The sequence below is a fragment of the Colletotrichum orchidophilum genome (assembly GCF_001831195.1).
Source record: "Colletotrichum orchidophilum strain IMI 309357 chromosome Unknown Scaffold_58.1, whole genome shotgun sequence".
NCBI lineage: Eukaryota > Fungi > Ascomycota > Sordariomycetes > Glomerellales > Glomerellaceae > Colletotrichum > Colletotrichum orchidophilum.
In genome coordinates this window covers 264,456-282,739 of record NW_019173014.1, presented here as the reverse complement: position 1 = coordinate 282,739, position 18,284 = coordinate 264,456, and the positions used below count along the sequence as shown (strand labels likewise).

The 18,284-nt window shown below is 55.6% G+C and overlaps 6 protein-coding genes across 6 annotated transcripts; 4 read left to right on the top strand and 2 right to left on the bottom strand.

Moving 5' to 3' along the window:
* Positions 1 to 2,534: 2,534 nt before the first annotated feature.
* On the top strand, positions 2,535 to 4,490 carry CORC01_07328 (uncharacterized protein; the record flags this gene model as incomplete). Its single annotated transcript, XM_022618965.1, has 1 exon — positions 2,535 to 4,490. The coding sequence occupies one exon, from the start codon at positions 2,535 to 2,537 to the stop codon at positions 4,488 to 4,490; it is 1,956 nt and encodes a 651-aa protein (XP_022474577.1).
* Positions 4,491 to 6,733: 2,243 nt separating this feature from the next.
* Positions 6,734 to 7,939, top strand: CORC01_07327 (uncharacterized protein; the record flags this gene model as incomplete). The annotated part of the gene is made up of 1 exon (XM_022618964.1): positions 6,734 to 7,939. One exon carries the CDS (start codon positions 6,734 to 6,736, stop codon positions 7,937 to 7,939), a length of 1,206 nt encoding a protein of 401 aa, XP_022474576.1.
* Positions 7,940 to 9,009: 1,070 nt separating this feature from the next.
* On the top strand, positions 9,010 to 10,489 carry CORC01_07326 (uncharacterized protein; the record flags this gene model as incomplete). Its single annotated transcript, XM_022618963.1, has 2 exons — positions 9,010 to 9,101; positions 9,343 to 10,489. 2 exons carry the CDS (start codon positions 9,010 to 9,012, stop codon positions 10,487 to 10,489), a joined length of 1,239 nt encoding a protein of 412 aa, XP_022474575.1.
* A 256-nt stretch (positions 10,490 to 10,745) lies between these two features.
* Positions 10,746 to 11,699, bottom strand: CORC01_07325 (short chain dehydrogenase; the record flags this gene model as incomplete). The annotated part of the gene is made up of 2 exons (XM_022618962.1): positions 10,746 to 11,505; positions 11,593 to 11,699. The coding sequence occupies 2 exons, from the start codon at positions 11,697 to 11,699 to the stop codon at positions 10,746 to 10,748; spliced, it is 867 nt and encodes a 288-aa protein (XP_022474574.1).
* A 925-nt stretch (positions 11,700 to 12,624) lies between these two features.
* On the bottom strand, positions 12,625 to 14,375 carry CORC01_07324 (uncharacterized protein; the record flags this gene model as incomplete). Its single annotated transcript, XM_022618961.1, has 9 exons — positions 12,625 to 12,952; positions 13,002 to 13,162; positions 13,210 to 13,250; positions 13,304 to 13,417; positions 13,474 to 13,599; positions 13,645 to 13,737; positions 13,786 to 13,983; positions 14,031 to 14,201; positions 14,246 to 14,375. 9 exons carry the CDS (start codon positions 14,373 to 14,375, stop codon positions 12,625 to 12,627), a joined length of 1,362 nt encoding a protein of 453 aa, XP_022474573.1.
* A 1,720-nt stretch (positions 14,376 to 16,095) lies between these two features.
* CORC01_07323 (uncharacterized protein) lies at positions 16,096 to 17,871 on the top strand (the record flags this gene model as incomplete). The annotated part of the gene is made up of 1 exon (XM_022618960.1): positions 16,096 to 17,871. One exon carries the CDS (start codon positions 16,096 to 16,098, stop codon positions 17,869 to 17,871), a length of 1,776 nt encoding a protein of 591 aa, XP_022474572.1.
* Positions 17,872 to 18,284: the final 413 nt, after the last annotated feature.

Sequence of the window (18,284 nt, the reverse complement as noted above, 5' to 3'; positions counted from 1 at the left end):
GCTAGGCTCTAGTGGTTAAAAAAAAAAAAAAAGTAGTCCGGAAAAGCGAGGCCGACGATTGGACCCATGTGGTGTCGTTTGTCAGCCCGCTTCGCCGTTGATACCCAAAGGCCAAGCCCAGCACAAGGTCAGGCAGTAAATCTAGCCATTCGATGGAGAAGTCCAAAACTCAGTCGGAAAGGGCACAACGCACCAGACAGCAACGCTCCGTCATCTTGGAGCGACACCCCCGTCTGGTTCGGCCCTGGAGATGGATCTCCCGCGCCCACGGAGATTCACTCCACCAGCCAGACTTTAGCAGCGCAGCCCAAGGGAGCCAGCCCATCTGTCTCAGCCTAGAGTCTGTTCTGTTACCTAGGTGCTTGTTAGGTCTGCATGAGGGTGGCTGTCGCATTCGAGATTTCAATGGTATACATTGTATGGGCGAGGCGGCACGAAGAAGAAAACACTGCGATCGGGGGGCACAGCGCAGAATAAGCCCTTGGTCGGACATAAGCAGAGCTGCCCTACTGTCTGGCATCGCAACACATGGGGGTACAAGGACGACGTCAGCGCTATTACAGCAGCGGAAACTCGATCGGAAGGGAGCTGGTGCCGCAAAGAGCTTCCTTCCTGGTTTGGCACGAGTTGATAGCCCCAGCAGGCCTTGCCAGGCTCTTGACCCCCGTTCGAGGGAAATCCATTGCAACGGTCGCGGACGGGAAGAAACGAAAGACAAGGCTTCTCCACAGTTGGGCCTGAGTGCTTCTTAGTTCTGGCGCTCTGACTCGAAGCGGCGACGATTGGCACTGGCGCCAACGAAGGCACCAACACCAGGGGGGCCGCCCACTTCCCAGCTCTGCGGTCAAATGCTGTGTCGAAGGGGATTCCCTGGTGACGCCGACGCTGCGGATGAACCACAGCCAACAGAAGTTTTCCTGGAAAAGACGAACAGGCTCAATGTCGGTCCAGCTGGGCCCTTTCAACGTCTTCGCCGCCACCCGGTGGAGCTTGAGGCTATTGTGTTGGCTCATGCTTGTTCCTGGTGGGTTGTCGCAGTTTCCCTAGTCCCAGAGTCCCAGAGTCCCAGGACCCAGCGAGGGTAAGAAATTTCCACTCGCCGCCAATCTCTGTCCTCGACCCCAATTTAGCGATTTCGATACAGTTTAACAGGGACAAGTGACGAAAGCAAGAAATTCCCTGCCTTCCTGGGTCCCATGCTTCTCCAGACTTGCACACGCTGTCGACAGTCATAGACCCCCGGCATTCGACTCTACTACTACGACTTGGGAGACGTTGCAAGCTGGTCAGCACCAGCAACCACCTTTTCGCACACCCTCTCTTCCTCCGTCCCTCGCTCACGTTACAGGGCCTGTCCTCCGTCTCCCGCAAAGCATGGTCCGTTCCAGCGCTCCCGTCCGCCTCGGATAGTCCAGAATCAAAGCCGGAGCCAAGCTCCAGATCCATCAGAGCTCTCACAACCATTTGCGGGCAAACGCACACGCCCCTCCTCTTCCTCCTCCTCCTCCTCCTCCTCCTACCTACCTACCTCGAGTGCTCGCTATCGTCGAGCGCTAGGCGGCCATTGGAGTGGCACTGGACGAGTGGCAGAGCACCCCGGGCAACGAGACGACCTCATCCGCTGTCAGGTCCTTTTTTGGCTGCGACCACACCCCTCTATCGGGTCCTGATCAGGTCCTCAGGTCCAGACCGTCCCCACGATTGGCTTTTCTGCAGCTATTTTTTTCTCTGGCGCTGCTGCGAAAGAGTTGCTGGGCTGCGCACACACCTTTCCCACCCTCCCTCCCTCGCTCCGAACTCTTCCTCTCACGGCGCAAGCCGCAGTCATTACACTACACACCGCACACACTGCACACACTGTACACACTCACACCCTTACACACTATCCTATTCGTACACTGCAAAGCACGGTGCAAAGCAGAAGGCACGTCGCAGGCAGGATTAATAAGAGAGGACGCTCGTCCACAGCCCACCACGGCCACGTTCATCAGTCGTCTTGTGAATTCTCCCACCTTGTATGCAGAGTAAGCCCAGCAAATCTCTATCGCCCGCCCGCGCTTCTCCTGACGAGCCATATCCCTCTTCCACAGTAACAACCCACGGCATCTTACTCTTCCTCTCTCTCCACCTATGACAATCATCCAGCAACGGACAACGAGTAACCCGGTCTCGCACCCAGCCAGCATCACCCGAACGGTAGCGTCTCATTTTCTCCCACACCCAATTTCACGCCCCCATCCTGGTCGGATTTTCATCCCCACAAATACGGGCCCTCCCTCCATCAGATAGTGGTCGCATCCCCTTCCGCATCCCCACTGTCTTTCTCGTACGCTCTTTATACAAAAAAGTTCCCGATTCCCACCGCACCCAAGCTCTTTCCCCCCAGCTCACCAACAACATTTTTGATCACTTGCTACGAACCTACGATTGCTCGCCTCCGTCGAGGCACCTTCGCCTCCGTTCACCAGTCGCTCGACTACCGAGCTACCAGCACCCTCCCGTAGTCCATACACGACGATCGATACCGCTTCGCTATGGCCCCCAAAAGAATCGCTCACGTGGAGGACGTCGACGAAGCAACCGGCTCTGTCATTCAGGGCTCCGATAAATACGCCCAGTCGATAGCACTAGGGAGCCCATCCAAGGAAAAGGCAAACAGCAGCAAGTCCCGCAATAAGGACAGGATGGCGAGACCAATTTCCGCCTCCCCACAACACGGTCAGACCGACTCAGACGATACTGTACATCCCGCTGGCCCAGACAAGAGAGAGAGAGAAAAGGCAAGACGTACCGCCGAGCGGGCCGCTGAGGAAGACGAAAAGAAAGCTCGTCGAGCTGAAAGGCACCGCCTCAGGAGGGAGCAAGAATCAGCCGCACGCCGCGAACAGGAACACGGCGAACAAAACGGCAAGCACGCTCGTCAAGAGCAGCGCGAGCGATCTGCCCCCAAAAAGTCGGCAATCCGTCCAACCACAAACCACGTCAATACGGCGCCCGTCGTCCACACCCAGAAGGCAGCCCAGAAGCAAGATGAATACAGAAGACCACGTTTCTCGGAAGACGAGGCCTCGCAGTACGGAATACAGCCAGCACAGGGTTCGCGTCCCAGAGCTTCAAGTCGTCCTGCAAGCTACTATGGCCAAGGTTCCCGACCACCCACTTCCAATAAGCAATGGCATGCGTCGAATAACGCCTCGCCCTTCACCCCGGCCCCGAATCCATCGCCTTTTGCACCTGCGATTCATGCACCGCCTTCCTCGCATGCTACGTCGCCCTTTGCTCCCGCTCCTATGCCAATTTCCATACATCCATCACCACATGCGCAGTCTCCGTTCGCGCCCGCACCTGGCACTTCTTATCCTCCACCACCTGGCGCCTGGGGTCCGGGAAACGTCCCTTACCCTATGCAGGCGCCGCACCACCCACCCCCACCGCCGTCGACTGATTACTTCCCTCCCACCCCTGCGGCAAGCAGCCCCAGGCACTCAAACTTGGCTCAACGCTTCCAACAGAGGCCTTCGTCGGCCATGGGTCACCGGTCCTTGTCGGCGTCTTCCTTCGAGTATGACAACTACGGCCCTGGCTATGGCCCTGGCTACGGCCCCGGTCCCACCTACGAGCAAGAGAACATGAGCATCGGCAGACGACAGTCTCACAAGATTCGGGACAGCGACTTGATGCCGCCACCGCCGCCCCGTTCGCGGACGACTGCCCCTCAACAAGGTTACCGCCCTCCACCTCAGCCTCAACCCCAGCAGCGGCAGATTATGTCCCAGGGCTATGACTCCGACGATTTTGATGGCGAGGAATCCATGTACCAGGAAATTGTTCCCCATGGCTACGACTATGATGATGGTGTTATTGCTAGGCCTCGCGGTCACCGTAGGGGTTCCAGCACGTACAGCCATCACGCCTACCAGATCGAACCTGCTCCTGCTCCTGCGACCACCAATCGCAGTAGCCGCCGCCATTCCTACATGGCTGGCGGTGAAAGCGGTAGCCACTCGCAATCAAAGTACGATTCTGCCCAGGCTGCTGCGATGGCCTACCAGAACGGCGTGAGCGGCGGCGGCGGCGGCGTGCCTTTGACTGCTGCAGCCCTCTCAAAGGCTGCGAAGAAGAGCAAGAGTAGCAGATCCAGCGGAAGCAGCGAGAGTCGCGACGAGAGCGAGTACCGACGGAGCGCCACCACGCGAACCACCCGGTCTTCCACCGCTGATGGGGAAGACATCACTATTAAAGTCACCGGTCACGCCGTCCTCCGAGTTGGCAACGCCGAGATCCAGTGTCAAGATGGTGGTGAAATCAACATCAGTCAGGCAGCACGCCTTGGTGGTGGAAGCGATAGAGCGAGTACTACCTACTCCGGTGACCGTCGCAGCCGCATGGACCGACTGCCTATCCGTGATCGGTCCGAGAGCCAGGCCGACTCGTACAGCCGTAGCCAAGCTGGTGACTTCGAGGGTTTTCCTCGCATCCCATTTACCTAATTCGAATTGCAACGACAATGACGATTTGATGAAGCGACGCACATTTGTTTTCATTTTCCATACGATTTCATTAGAGCGAGCGTTGTTTCTGCACTTGGACTCAGATTGAAAGCTGTATCGATATGATTGGCTTCTGTTTTTTTTTTTTGGCCCTTTTTTGCTTCTGCAACTGCTTAGGTCGGCTTTCTGGTAGCTGGTAGCGGGAAAGTTCACACCCAAAGCGGAGGCTGTCGCGAGCTCTGCTTCTTTGTTTCTTCCAATATTTCCAGGCATCATTATACCATTCACAGGACGAATCATGTATGTGCGGACGGACTATGGCTGCGCGGCACTGGCGAGACCCGCGGGGGTTTTGAATTTGTAGGGTAGGGAACACGATAATGGGTTGTGTTTTGGGGGCATATGCGGAGACTTCCTCCAGTCCCTTCCTTGCCCCAGGAAGACATGGCCTGTCGTACTCATGCGACATGACCGCATCTCCCACAGGGCGAATTGTGTGTCGCATTTTTGAAGCACGACATACGGGCTGGACGATTTTGATAGACAACCTGTATCGGCAATCCGAGAAGTTCGCACTTCTTGTGCTTTTAGGGGGACGGCATTTGCAGATTGTTATGCTTAGATAGCTACACGGTTTCATTTCTTCATTATTACTTAGAGAACAATTAGGCAGGATACCATTGGGATGGGCTCGTCTGCCCCCAAAGCCGTGGGCGTTGGGGACTACAAAAAGATAGTCCAGTCCGCCCCCGGCTCGCGCAGGTAAAAGGTGGATTCGGAAACAGCATGGTGTATGGTATTTAGTAGCGAACGAACTGCCCATTTTCCAGCGGCAAGGACACGATACCCCTAGCATGGCTGAGCCGTGTAGGCCGCATATGAAATAAACATGTTGGAACAGCAACCCGCTCTCGAAAACTGGCCAATTGTCTCGTGATCATGGTGCCGATGACATGGGGTGAGCTTTGTGCGTTCACTCCCTGTTCCATCTAACACGGAGGACCGCTGGAGCAGCGATCACTTGCCCGTTCCGGACAGCCAGATGGATGAGAGGCCAACCTCAGTACGTACTGCCTCGGAATTCTACAGTGACGGGCTTCTCTTTCTGCTGCTCTTAAACTTGCGAGGCCAATGGCCGTGGGCCGGACGTTCGATTGGCGAATTCAAACCCCTGGGAACGTCTTGAGCCCGTCAGAGTCCAACATTTGGCGCCGGCGTTGTGATACAGATTTGAAACGGGCGGTTTTGGCCTCGGAGGACGTCAGACGTTGTTGGGAAATTTCGGGATCCAGGAACGGGCCAACACTACTTCTGCTTGTTGCGACATCATTCGTCTGACAAAATGTTGATTGGTACGGAGGTATATTAATCATAGATGGCCGCATGTGGGATGGGGCGCAAGGGAACATGTCATCAGCGCGTGTTGGAAGCTCAAGCATCGGCCGCGGCGGACGGCGAACGGAACGTTGTGGATCCCGCGTGCGCTCCCGCACGGTAGACCCGACGGTTCGAACGAACAGGCCGCCGTTCGTTGTGATCCGTTTTTAGGCAAGCTAATAAGGTACCTTGGAAGGGAACTTGGGATGGTGCTTGATGGGACGTTTACTGAAAGGGGAAAGAGCCTGCATGGACTGGTGATTGGGTAAGGTGAGTACGGTTGCTGGGCGACAGGTGGGTCTGTTTACTTTCGACGTCATTTATCCATGGAGGGGGCTGGGTAGAGCTTGGGGCGCTGGACACGAGGCATCGACTTGACTGATGACTTCAAGGTGCTGTGGTAGAGGTCACATCGCCTTCGAAAAGTCGGAATCAAGCTAGTCAGCGTGTTTCCCCAATTTTACTGAGCCAATTCATCTTGTGCAAGCGCAGGAAAAGTCCCGAGAGAGCAGGGAAGCGACCCCCCGGCACAATCCCCCACCAACCACCTCACTTGTCGCGCACATCCCCCAGCCACGGCAATTTCTGGTTTCTATAGGAACCATCCATCCGCCGCCAGGCAGCTGGCCAGGCTATTCTTCCTTTGTCTGTTCAGCACCTTTTCGACATTCAGTCTGGAGAAATTGCGTTACCTACCTTATCTTCCGATCACAGAGTGGACTGCAGAGAGCATTCCGTCTACAGCATCCACCACATTCCTGTCTCACCTCGATCATTGCTGATCCTGCCGGCCATCGTCGACTGGTATCAAACACCTCACGATTTTTGTTTTTATCTCGACTTTGACTGAAGTCCACTTGCCAGTCATGGCTCCGGCCGTCGTCAACGGCCTGGCACACCAAGCCCGCTCTTTCATCACGAGCAGACGACTCTCGAGCCTCCCGGACACAGCAGACATCACGGCCCGATCATTCGACGCCTCTGTTGGTCCCCTCGCCGCTCGATCCCTCTTGCTTGCCCGCGATAGCACCGGGTACAAGGAGGATCCCCACGTCGGCGTCACCGACCCGGGCAATATCAACAACACGGCCATTTTTGTGCTGTTTGGCCTGATCGGCGCCGCCTTCGTCATCACCGGTATTTGGTTCTTCTTCTGGGCCAAAAATGGCGGCTTCTTTTTCAAGGAGAACGACTGGGACGACTACAAGACGACGGTATTGCGTCGCAGAGGACCAAACGGCACCCTACTGTCTGGTGCCACGAAATCTACAAAACTCGGAGGCGGCAGCGTTTACAAGGATTACGACGACAACCAGACGAGCATCTCGGGAACCACTCTGTCGGGCATCACAGCGGGACCGAGCGATATTGGCGCCCGCGAGAAGCGCGAGCGCAAGAAGGAGAAGAGACGCAGAGATAAGGAGACCCGCCACAAGGAGAAGCACTCGTCTAAGAACAACGATGAGGCCGGCGTCCTCATCGACGAGGAGGCCGAACGCGAGGCCAAGAAGCACCTCCGCTCGTACCGCCACGAGAAGCCCGCCCGCGTCGGCGGCTTGAACAAGGAATCCGAGGCGTCCGAATGGGACGGCTCCACCAACCCGACCGAATCGTCCGTCTCCGCCAGCCTGCTCTCGGGCCGCGAGACCACGCCGACGTCGACGCCCACCAAGAAGAACGGCGGCATTCGCAAGGTGTACAGCACGGCGGACCGCAACGAGGAGCGCGAGCGCCAACGCATCCGCGCCGAGGCCAAGAAACTGCAGGAGCGGGGCCGGGCCGCGGGGAGCTCGAGGCGAGATTTCAGTTTCCAGCGCGCGAGCACCGTCGCCGAGGATCAGAACACGCGGGGCTACGCGCTGCCGCCGCCGCGGGAGGAGCCCGAGCCCAGCATGCCCGGCAGCTGGGCGGAGAGCGACATCACGAGCGCGGTAGAGAGCGACGTGGGCAACAAGTCGTATCACCATGTCATCCCCGGTCTGAGCAGCCAGAGCGCCGTCAGCAGCGACTACGCCGACGAGAGGCGCAAGAGGAGAAAGGAGGCTGGGTACCGCCGTAACCGCGACCACTGAGTGATGATGGTCATGGTCAGGGTGAAAATTGAAATGTGAGCATGAGGTACAACGAGAGCAGACAGACCAAGCATCTGAGGCTTGTATCGAAGATGAAAAACAAAGACACGAATGGGGATGGTTGCGATTCGACGAGCATTTTTCCGAATTCTGGCGTTGGGACATTGCGACTTGTGATCCCGGGACTTTCACTATGCGGGATATGTAGACTAGCAACGCGATCATGTAGATTGACGATGGTGAGGAATGAACAAGAAACCCATCAATGAAGCATGCGGCAGTAATTTGATCTTCTTACTCGATATAGCCCTCTTCGTGAGTGTGTGATGTGACCCAGGTGGATAAGAAGCTATGTGGAGTGAGGACATTCGCAGTGAGCATCGCTAGTAGTCATCCGCTCATAAAAGGGGCCGGGTACCTAGGAATGGATAGTCAAGGTAAGGTAAGGTGAGGTGCCTTGAATTTTGTTTCGAGGTTGAGGTACCCGGCCACGTTGTGCCAATTGGTGAGCCGGGCCTTCATCGAGCAGCATCCAACCTAGGTAATGTTCTAGCCCCGCCGTGCTCAGGCGGGGTGGCTGCACAAATTGAGCCCAATGGATCCATGCAGGAGCGATCGGCAGCCGCCGCTGTCGGGGGAGGGGACCCTTTTTTTCGGCGGGGGTGGTTGGGAGCAACGACGCCGCGGGGTTCCGACGATTGCTTTTTTTTTTGCTCCTGTTTGATCGAGTCCTCTTGAAGCTCTGGCTTTTCTCTCAAACGATTTCGATATATTATACCAAGGTGTCTCGATTCCCTGTATTATTCACCTCCATCAACACGGAGAGCAATCATCTCTTCAAAGGGAACCATGATCACTGAACCAAGTTGTTTACAAACGGATTTCGGATACTGAGCAGGGTGGGCTGTATCAACTGCCCCTCATCAGAATCACTTGCGCAGCCCACAACCACCACCACCACCGCCAGACTAGGTTCGACTCTGGTATTGAATTGGTATATGTAGACTGTTTCTTCGGGCGCAAGTACAACGCGCAGAGCAGAGGAAGAAGGACGGGGGAAACAGCCGGCCATGACGGACGACGAGCAATGGAGCGGCATGGAGAACACGGTTGACGATCCGGAGGAGACGAGGGTCATATTCTGCGCCCTCGACTCGTTTCTGTGAGTGTTTAAATTTCTTCTTGATTTGCAAAAAAATAAAGAAAAGGAAAAAAAGTCTACTGGGGCTTCTGCTGCCGGACCACGAATGAGCTATGCAAGGCGGATTCTTCATCCTGACATACCACAACCTACCGACGGACGGACTGACTCTCTCACTTTTCACTTTCATTCTCATCTTCATCACCGCCATTGTCTCAAAAATCCTCTCAGACTCACGTCACTCATTAACATACTTCCCCAGCCAATACGCAAAGGTGGCACACTTCAACGTAACCCACCTCCGCCGCCAATCCTTCTATGCCCTGCCCCAGGCGCACTGGCAGATGCTCGCCGCTCCGCCCTTCAACTTCCTTGATACCCTGGAGCGCACCGACGAGGCCATCGATTCCAACGCCGAGCTCGCCCGCGCCATCGCCCACAATGGCCTGCGCTCCTTCCACCTCGTGCCCGAAGGTTCGACCGAAGAACCAAGACTGCCGGACCCCTGGGTCGGCGTCGCAAAGCACGGCGACACCGACAAGGCCCGCAGCACCCTCCGCCAGTTCTTCCGCGACTGGTCCGCCGAGGGCGCCGAGGAGCGCAGGGTATGCTACGGCCGCGTCCTTGACGCCCTCGACCGCGAGCGCAAGACCCGGTCTTCTTCATCTCCTTCCGCCCCCGTTGAGCCCCTAAAGGTCTTGGTGCCCGGCGCGGGCCTGGGCCGTCTCGTCTTCGACCTCTGCCGGAACGGCCACGACGCAGAGGGCAACGAGATATCCTACCACCAGCTCCTCGCCTCCTCCTACATCCTCAACTGCACAAAGGCCGCCGGCCAGCACAAAATCTACCCCTGGGTCCACTCCTTCTCCAACCACCGCACCCGGCAGAACCACCTCCGCAGCTGCGCCGTCCCGGATATCCACCCGGCCACAGAGCTCGCGCAGGCGGGGCCCACGGTAGGCAGCATGTCCATGTGCGCCGCCGACTTTTTATGCCTCTACGCAGACGAGGACCACGCCGCCGCCTACGACGCCGTCGCGACAGTCTTCTTCCTCGACACGGCGCCCAACCTCGTGCGCTACCTCGAGACGATCCACTACGCCCTCCGCCCGGGCGGCGTCCTCGTCAATTTCGGTCCCCTGCTCTGGCATTTCGAGAATAACGCGCCGGGAAACCATGGCCGGGACACGGACGGCGACGGTGACCACGACGCGAACAACTCGTCGGGCATCGCGGACCCGGGCAGCTTCGAGCTCAGCGACGACGAGGTCATGGCGCTGGTCGAGCGGGTCGGCTTCGTCGTCGAGAGGCGCGAGACGGGGATCCAGGCGCCGTATATCCACGACGCGGAGAGTATGTTACACACCACGTACCGCGCAAGTTTTTGGGTGGCGCGGAAGCCGCTGTAGATATTATACATTGCTCTACTTACATCAAATGGGTCCATGTTATAACCTCTTTTTTTTCGGTCCCCGATTTGTACACGGTAAAAAAGAGAGGTGGGAGTGCAGCATAAGTTAAACGCATTATGGTAGCATGATAGACTTGAAGACCCAGGCATGAATGATACAACCCGACGCAATCATGCCCACTTTGTTCAGACACCCAGGTTTACAACTCATTTACATCCTGCAGCTTACACTCTGCCCAATCTTACATTCCTGATTACAATTTGCTGGGCACATTCAGTTCCCCCCGCTGCCACAACGACCCGCCATCAATAGCAATAACCTCCCCATTGACGTGCGAACCAGCCCGACTGGCGAGGTATACCACCGCACCAGCAATATCCTCCGGCCGTCCCAGTCTCCCCATCGGGTTCCCCTTGCCAATCTTGTCCGCCCCGCCGCCCAACTCGAGCAAACCATTCGACATCTTGCTGGGGAAGAACCCGGGCGCGATGGAGTTGACCGTGATTCCTCTCGGCGCCAGCTCCAGCGCAAGGTTCCGTCCCAGATGAATCACGGCTGCCTTGCTGGCGCTGTACCCATACGTCCCCTGCTTCCCCAGCGTCCCGATGCCCAGCCCGGCAACGGACGCGGTAATGATGACTTTGGCGGGCTCCCCACCCTTGTTCGCAGCCACGCTCTTTTCGAGCAGCGGCGTAAATAGCCGAATGGTATTAAACACGCCCTTGACATTAAGGTCCATGACCTTGGCGAAAGCCTCGTCTGGGTGCGTATCAAACGCCTCGCCCCACGTGGCGCCCGCGTTGGCGAACAAAATGTCGACGTGGTCCGCGTGCTTCTTTACCTCGGCGACGAGGTGCTCGACGCCCTTGATCGAGGCCGCGTCGGCTGGGATCGGGATTGCGACAGCGCCGGGGCTGAGGTTCGGAAGGGCGTTGAGGGCTTTGCAGGCCTCTTCGCAGGCAGCGCCCTTGCGGGAGGAGATGAAGACTTTGGAGGCGCCCGCTTGGAGGAAGCTATTTTTATTTCAATTTCATCTCGTCAGTCGGATCACGCGAATTGAAGAAGGCACGCCGAAAAGAGGTGTGACTTAGAAAACATACGCTGAGGCGGCGTGCAGACCGAGGCCACGGGAGCCACCGGTCACGACGGCGACCTTGCCCTTTAGGGAGAAGAGAGAGGGGAAATCGCTGAGCTGTGTTTCGGCCATTGTTGGCTTTTTTCCCTTTCGGTTCTGTGATCAATTGAGATTACAGCTATCCCTAGTGCAGGAAGAAAAAGTTTGCAAACGACGTGGATAAAAGGGAAAGAAGAGTAGGCAGGTATGTAGGAAGAAGAGCCACGTAAAAGGGGTCTGGGAGTGGAAATTTGTTACAGGTAAATAATTAATCAGGTCCTCCTCTCTCCCCAGAGTTCCATTTAGACCGACTTGCCCCCAGGCGGTGACGTTTGCGGGGGACAAGATACCGAGCCTCGGCTGTCCCGCTAGCTCCAGATTTCAGACACCGGGCCCACACCGGGGAAAGCGTGGGGTCGGGGCCGATTACTGACGCACAGCATTTTGGCTTTTCGCTGCCTGGGGAAAAACCAAAGTGCAACATTACCAGACAAGAATTGTAAATTCCATGTAAGGTAGCACTGCCTAATTCCCGGATACTGGGTCCTGGCCGGCGTGCGGCGCAGCCTCATCGTGATATATATGCAAGGTACTTCACAAGTAGAGACAAGCAAGTAGTTCAGTGTTGAGTGATAGACGTAAGATGAGAGTCGTAATCGTGTCGAAGAGACGTCCACGCAAAATGAGAAAAGACTCTGATAATGCAATCTGCCCATGGCCTGTTCCCATGTTCCCCACTGTTGTTAAAGCCTGCATGAATGCTAATAATGCCGCAAACTCATGCCAGATAAATCCAAAATAAATGTTTGATAACATGTGAATCATGGTGTCAGAGCTTCCTTAATAACATCGTCGCAAAGAAGCCGGGCTGTCGGCAAAGTAGACTGTCGTCCAACCGTGATAGAGGAGCGTGAGGTAGGTGGACCTAGCTCCTCAAAACGTATATATCTTGTAAAACTGTGCCGCTATCACGAGTTGTGATAGAGACGCAAACATGTTTGCAGACAAAGTCGCCTGCTTATTTTTTTGATCTTTTCTTCGCTCGAGTCTTCTTCTCCCAGCAGTCGTCAACAGCATCCTCAACGTATTCAAAGTCGCCGGGGCCGATGTAGCCGATGAATAAGACCTTGACGTTGTGTTCGACCGTGACAAGCTTGGAATAGTTGACGCGCGATTCTTTGGCGAGCTTTTCTCCCTCCAACGTGATCCTCACTCGGACTGGGGGGAACCCGAGCTTTGGTTCGTCGCGCAGCGGCCGATGCGGTTTATGGCTATAGATCATGCCGTGCTTGTGAGCTTTCACGCCTTTCTTGTTGCAAGCTTTGCCTTGGTACGTGAGGATAGGCCTGATCTATCAGTCAGTCAAGTGTGCAAAAAGGTTTGGTTTTGACCTACACGCAGGTGCAGTGCCCTTCATCATTTGCAATGACAATGAAGCGCCTGAAACCGATGAATACTGATCCACCGTACTTGTCTGGCCTCTGCTGCATCTCGGATATCGTTGAGCTTCCCGTGGCGTGGGAGCCTGATGGTTCCGACCAGAGGACCTTGAAGACCTGTCACACTTAGTCAAATGGAGTTATAAACATATCGAGTAACCTACCGATCCGGGGCGGAATCTGTGTGACGGTTCAACCACATAACCTGCAATTTGTCAGAGGGGACATGCAGGAAGATAGATAGATCAGTTGACTTACGTGGGTCAAGATCTTCAACAGAACCATCAGTGCCACTTATGTCAAAGGATGGCGAAGGACTTTGCCGGCCCGTGCCCCTCGGTGTTGCAGCACCATCGTCATCCTCGTACAAACCTGCACTGGTAATTAGCCATGGGAAGTGGTACTCAAGGAATATGCCTAGTTCTTACCGTAGGCGGGCTCTGTTGATGGTCCGCCTTGGCTAGAAATCCCATACATCTCATTGCGATCTGTCATAGCCTCTTGCACAATCGGGTCATCGAAGTCATCTAAATCAGCTGTTGCATACCCAGAGTCTGCAGGCATTAGCTTGGTTCAAAACGTCAATACGAGGGTCTCACCTTGGCTGTAAGCAGCTGAAACTGGATCATGAGCTGCCCCATATCCCTGGGACTCGTGGTAGAGGCTTTCTGCGCTAGCCTGCGGAGGAGTTACTATCGGTTTGTTAGCGACGCTTTTTTCACGAGAGAAACCTCACATACACTCTTCGTCATGCGGTCCAGTCGTGCCACCTTTGGCGCCCCAAAATGGATCTAATGGTGGCGCCGCTGGGGGAGGCTCTTTGGGTGGAGTGTCTCCCTCATCGTGCGGATCTGGGGCGTAGACTGTCTCTTTTCCTTTCCTAGATCGACCTGAGTTGCCGTGTGATGTCGATGAAGGTTGATACATGTAGGATGGATCTACAGCAGTGTTAGCCACGGCTATGCGACGTTATTGTCCAACTCACCATTACGCTCGATATCCTGCTCCTCGTAGCTATAACTGTTTTCGGGGGTAGATGGCAGGTCGAGGTTGTCCATGTTTTCCGTAAGTTCGTCTACTGCTCGGGGAGTGAAATCGTCTTGAGGCGCAGGCGCCGGCGTTGAAACAACATCCTGCCAGTGATACTCGTATTCGCCTTTGAACGTCAGTTGTGTTCGGGATAGAAAGTTCATGACTCACCATTGCTGTGCTGGCGGAACTTGTAATGCTTCTGGTACTGCTCGCTCCAAAGCCATTCACTCCACTGACTCCCACCTCTCCCTCCTCCACTCTTCGACTTGTGTTTGCTTGACCTGCTTGACTTGTGCATGATGGCATCTTGTGTCGACACTTGAAGAGCTTCGAACGTCGGCGCCGATCATGGGTGGGCCTCTACGCAAGACCGGGTTCGGGGACGGAAACCGAGTCTTGGTGATAGTGTAAGCTTGAGGCTCAAGGAAAAGAGACAACAGACAAGCGGACCTCGACAGGCAAGCCGGGCCTCGAGGCCTCGAGGCCACGACAGGATGAAAGAGTGCCCGCTTAATTGGTCGGAGCAGCTGTGCGGCAACGCGTGACGTATCTTGCGAAATATGACTGGCGCAAAAGCGACAGTTCTCTTGCAGGAAGGGGGGTATGAGCCTTCAGAGAGCATGCATCGTCTTGCAGGACACCTCGAATCCTAACGGGATGTACTGAGCTGGAAGGTCGGTCTCAGGTTGAGAGGAGAGTGTGAGGAAGAAGATCGGTAAACGGGAGAGCGTGAGGCAGGAAACGGAAGACGGAGACGACGAGAAGGTGTGGCACGGCACGGTCGCCTTTTCTTCCCGAGTCTACCCTCCCCCGGGTCGATAAGACTGCACTTCATAATCAATCGAGTATTCCACCGTACGTGGAGCAAGTGACAGAAACAACAGCCGCCAAAAGGCTCGCCCTCTTCCGCGAGGTGGTCTCACAAATGGCACCCCCGTCTCCGTTCTCTTCGTTGTTTGGCGTGCGACCCAAGTTGCGCCACCCCTGCCTGTATGAAGGCCCGAAGAGGTTGCTGGCTGGCGGCGGTTGGCTCGCGTGTCGATGGAAATTCTGTACTGGTACGAGCGATTGGAAAAGACAAATGGAACCAGGCTCGCTTTTGGTCCAGTTGTATTTTGGTGTGGGATGACTTCCCACCAGTAGCGATGACTGCTCGACGCGACCCCGCGCTCTCCGTGTCCACCTGCCAGTGGACCGCCGAGAAGGCCCCCACGGAAGCTGGGGCTCATTAGCTGAGGTGCTGACACATATCGGGACTAGCGTCGGGATGGCAACAGCTACGCTCCGCCAACGGTGGGAAGGTGCAGGTGCAAGGGGACTAGCACACGGGAGGTAAGTGGATCCGCTTACCGAGAAGAGGTCAAGGTGGCTCCTCCAACGGCCTTGCACGCCTCGGTCAACAACCAACCTTTCGCTCACACGCTGCTGCTGCTGCTGCTGTTGGCATGCACCCGTAATTAGCAGTACCTCAGGAAGTTGGTGACTGGAACGAGCCGCGTTGACTACGCCCACAACAATCTCCAGTCGTCGCACCTCTTTCGAAATTCGATCCGGCGGCAATAATCGACGATTTTCCCCTTTGCCCGATCACCAAACACCACCAAGCGATGGAACAGTATCACGACCTGTACGCACCATAGCCTCTTTTCATGGCTACGACCAAAAACCCCCAGCGACGGACCTGCGCTTCAAGTTTGTCTGGGGATGCCTCCTCTCATGAGCATGCCATTCCATCCGAAGCAACGCCTACTGATGCTAGCTATTTTGAAAGCCTCCCGCTCCTGCCATCACCACAAACATCACCTCCTCCCCCGACATTGATACGACCGAACTCCCTTGGCTCCTCGATGCCCGCTCTACCCACATGTTCAACATCTGATGCGTCACATCATCGCCATGGTTTTGAGTCCTCGGGCCCGAACACGCCGCGTCCTCCATCCCATCGGACCAGTCACGGACACAAACATCCTCCATCTCCACCTCCGCCATCCCAAGGATCGCGGCCGCCGGTCCCTACCATGTTGCTACACCCACCACCTCCGCCGCCGCCGCTGCCGCCGAACCTCGATGTCGGTTTAAGGGGTAGAGGCCCGGCAAAGACCGCGGTGCAACGCAGCCTTTCGCCGTCCATGTCCTTATCATCAGGCTCGTGGCATCATGAATACACCAGCTCGGACTCTGGTACAAGCTCCTCGGAGGCCGATTACTTTGAACAGCAAAATCGCGTTGTCTTCCCACCGCTTATGCCCACCGTGCAAGACCGCAGGGTGTTTGATCGAGAGAGGAAACACATTACAGACTCCATCACGGACAAAGTCTCTCGTCTCGAGAATTCACGGAGCTCCGTCCCCAGCCTCGTTGATTCTGATGCATCTTCGGTGGCGTCAATAGCATCATTGGATGATGGCATTCAGGAGTTATGGGTACAGATGAAGCATAGTCGTCAACGGGTGAACTTGCTTAAGCAGGACATGGCCGAGAGGCGTGAGACTCTTCGGCACCTGCGCCGCAGGAAGGATGAAGCTGACAACAACTTCATGAACATGCTGCGCCCTATCCTTGTCAAGGGCCGGCGTGGTCTAGCCGGGATATCCGATCAAACCCTCGAGTCGCGATTTGCAGAGATGCAAGCACTTCGAACAAAGTACCATTCTATCGAGTCTAATTATGAGGAACTCGAGTTGTCGCTGGACGAAGAAGAGGATGGCCTCAACAATACTGAAACACGTTTCTTCAGTCTTTTGGCAGCTGGTAGCAAGAGACACGTCCGGTCAAGGGCGCGGGAGGAGAATTCTGAGGCCGATGAATCTGAAGGGCAACCGGATGTGCCATACGAACTCACCGGTATCTCCCGGAACGGCCCTCCTGACGATGCTCATCCGCTTTGGCAAGACCTTGTGTCTACTATCGGGGATTTGAATAACGCCAAGGAAGAGTACGACGATCTCCTGCTTTATCACAAACAATATGCCTACAGCATGGGCCTCAAGAAATCGACCGGCATGAAGTTTAACACGGAAGAAGTCGAATTCATGGACGAGTATCCGGTAGAGGAGCGCGAGATGCGTGAGGCCGTCAACCGCCTGACGGAAGAGGTTGGCAGACTGAAGCGGATTTGCGAAGAAAAGGGGGCCATGAAGAAGCATCCGTCCTTCAGAATCGCACATGCCCTCGACCCCAACGTTGGCGAGGACCTGGCACTCGACAGCGTGCCTCCAAGATCAGGATCCCTGGCCCATGGTCTGTTTCCCGAACTCCTATCCCGTCCAGACCACGTGCTTCGGCCGGAGCCAGTGACTGCCATTGAGGAGGTGAAGCGGGCAGCGAAGCTTCATGCGGCCGATCCTGCCGCGCAACCGCAGTTGCGCGCGGCTCAGAAGGAACTGGGCATTTCTAGACTGATCAGTGAATTCAAGAAAGAGGATAAGTCGGATTTCATCACGCGGTGGCTTCTGCAGCAGCTGCGTACGTCTCCGCTTGCTGTCGAGCTTCTTTACTCAACGTTCATTCACACTCTTCGGCTAAGAATTGGGAACGTGCAACAGTGGCAGCGAGACGTGCTGTACCACTGGTGGAGAGACGATGCTGTTAAATCTCCAGAAGAGTTTTTTGGTCCGCTTACGGGAAGTGGGATGGTGTCGCCATGGCGGGAGGCTTCTCCGGAACGCACCTCCCTTCCTCCAGAGCGCGACGTGCGCATATCTGCACCATCAAGAGCGGCGACGGAGGATTGGTCGAGCGGCAATCGAAGCGTGTACCCCGAGGAAGCGAGTCGATCGACTGAAGTTTATTGAATTTGCTTAGCGAGCGCTTTTTGTTTTTTTAAGCTTTCGGCTGGGATGCCGGTCGGGTTCCAGATGCCACATTGTATGCCTCGGAAACAGACCTGGCACAAAGAGGGATGATAGATTTTAATTTGGTTTGGAGCGACGGATCTGCTTTGTCTGGGCGGCATACTGATACCCTTTGAAGACCCAGTATTGTTGGTATGTAAAGGTAACCCCGGGGGCATCTTTCGAGCTGACTCAAGGGGCTGCGATACCGGTTTTTTGTTTTGGGGGATATGATGTTCTATTTCTAGTTGAATACACGTATGGGAATCGTTGCAGCCGCCTGCTCAGTGCTGCACTTTATTAACCAACCTGACACCAACGAACGGTTGAGACTGCATCGTTCAGCCGATATCGAGTGCACCACGATTCCTCCG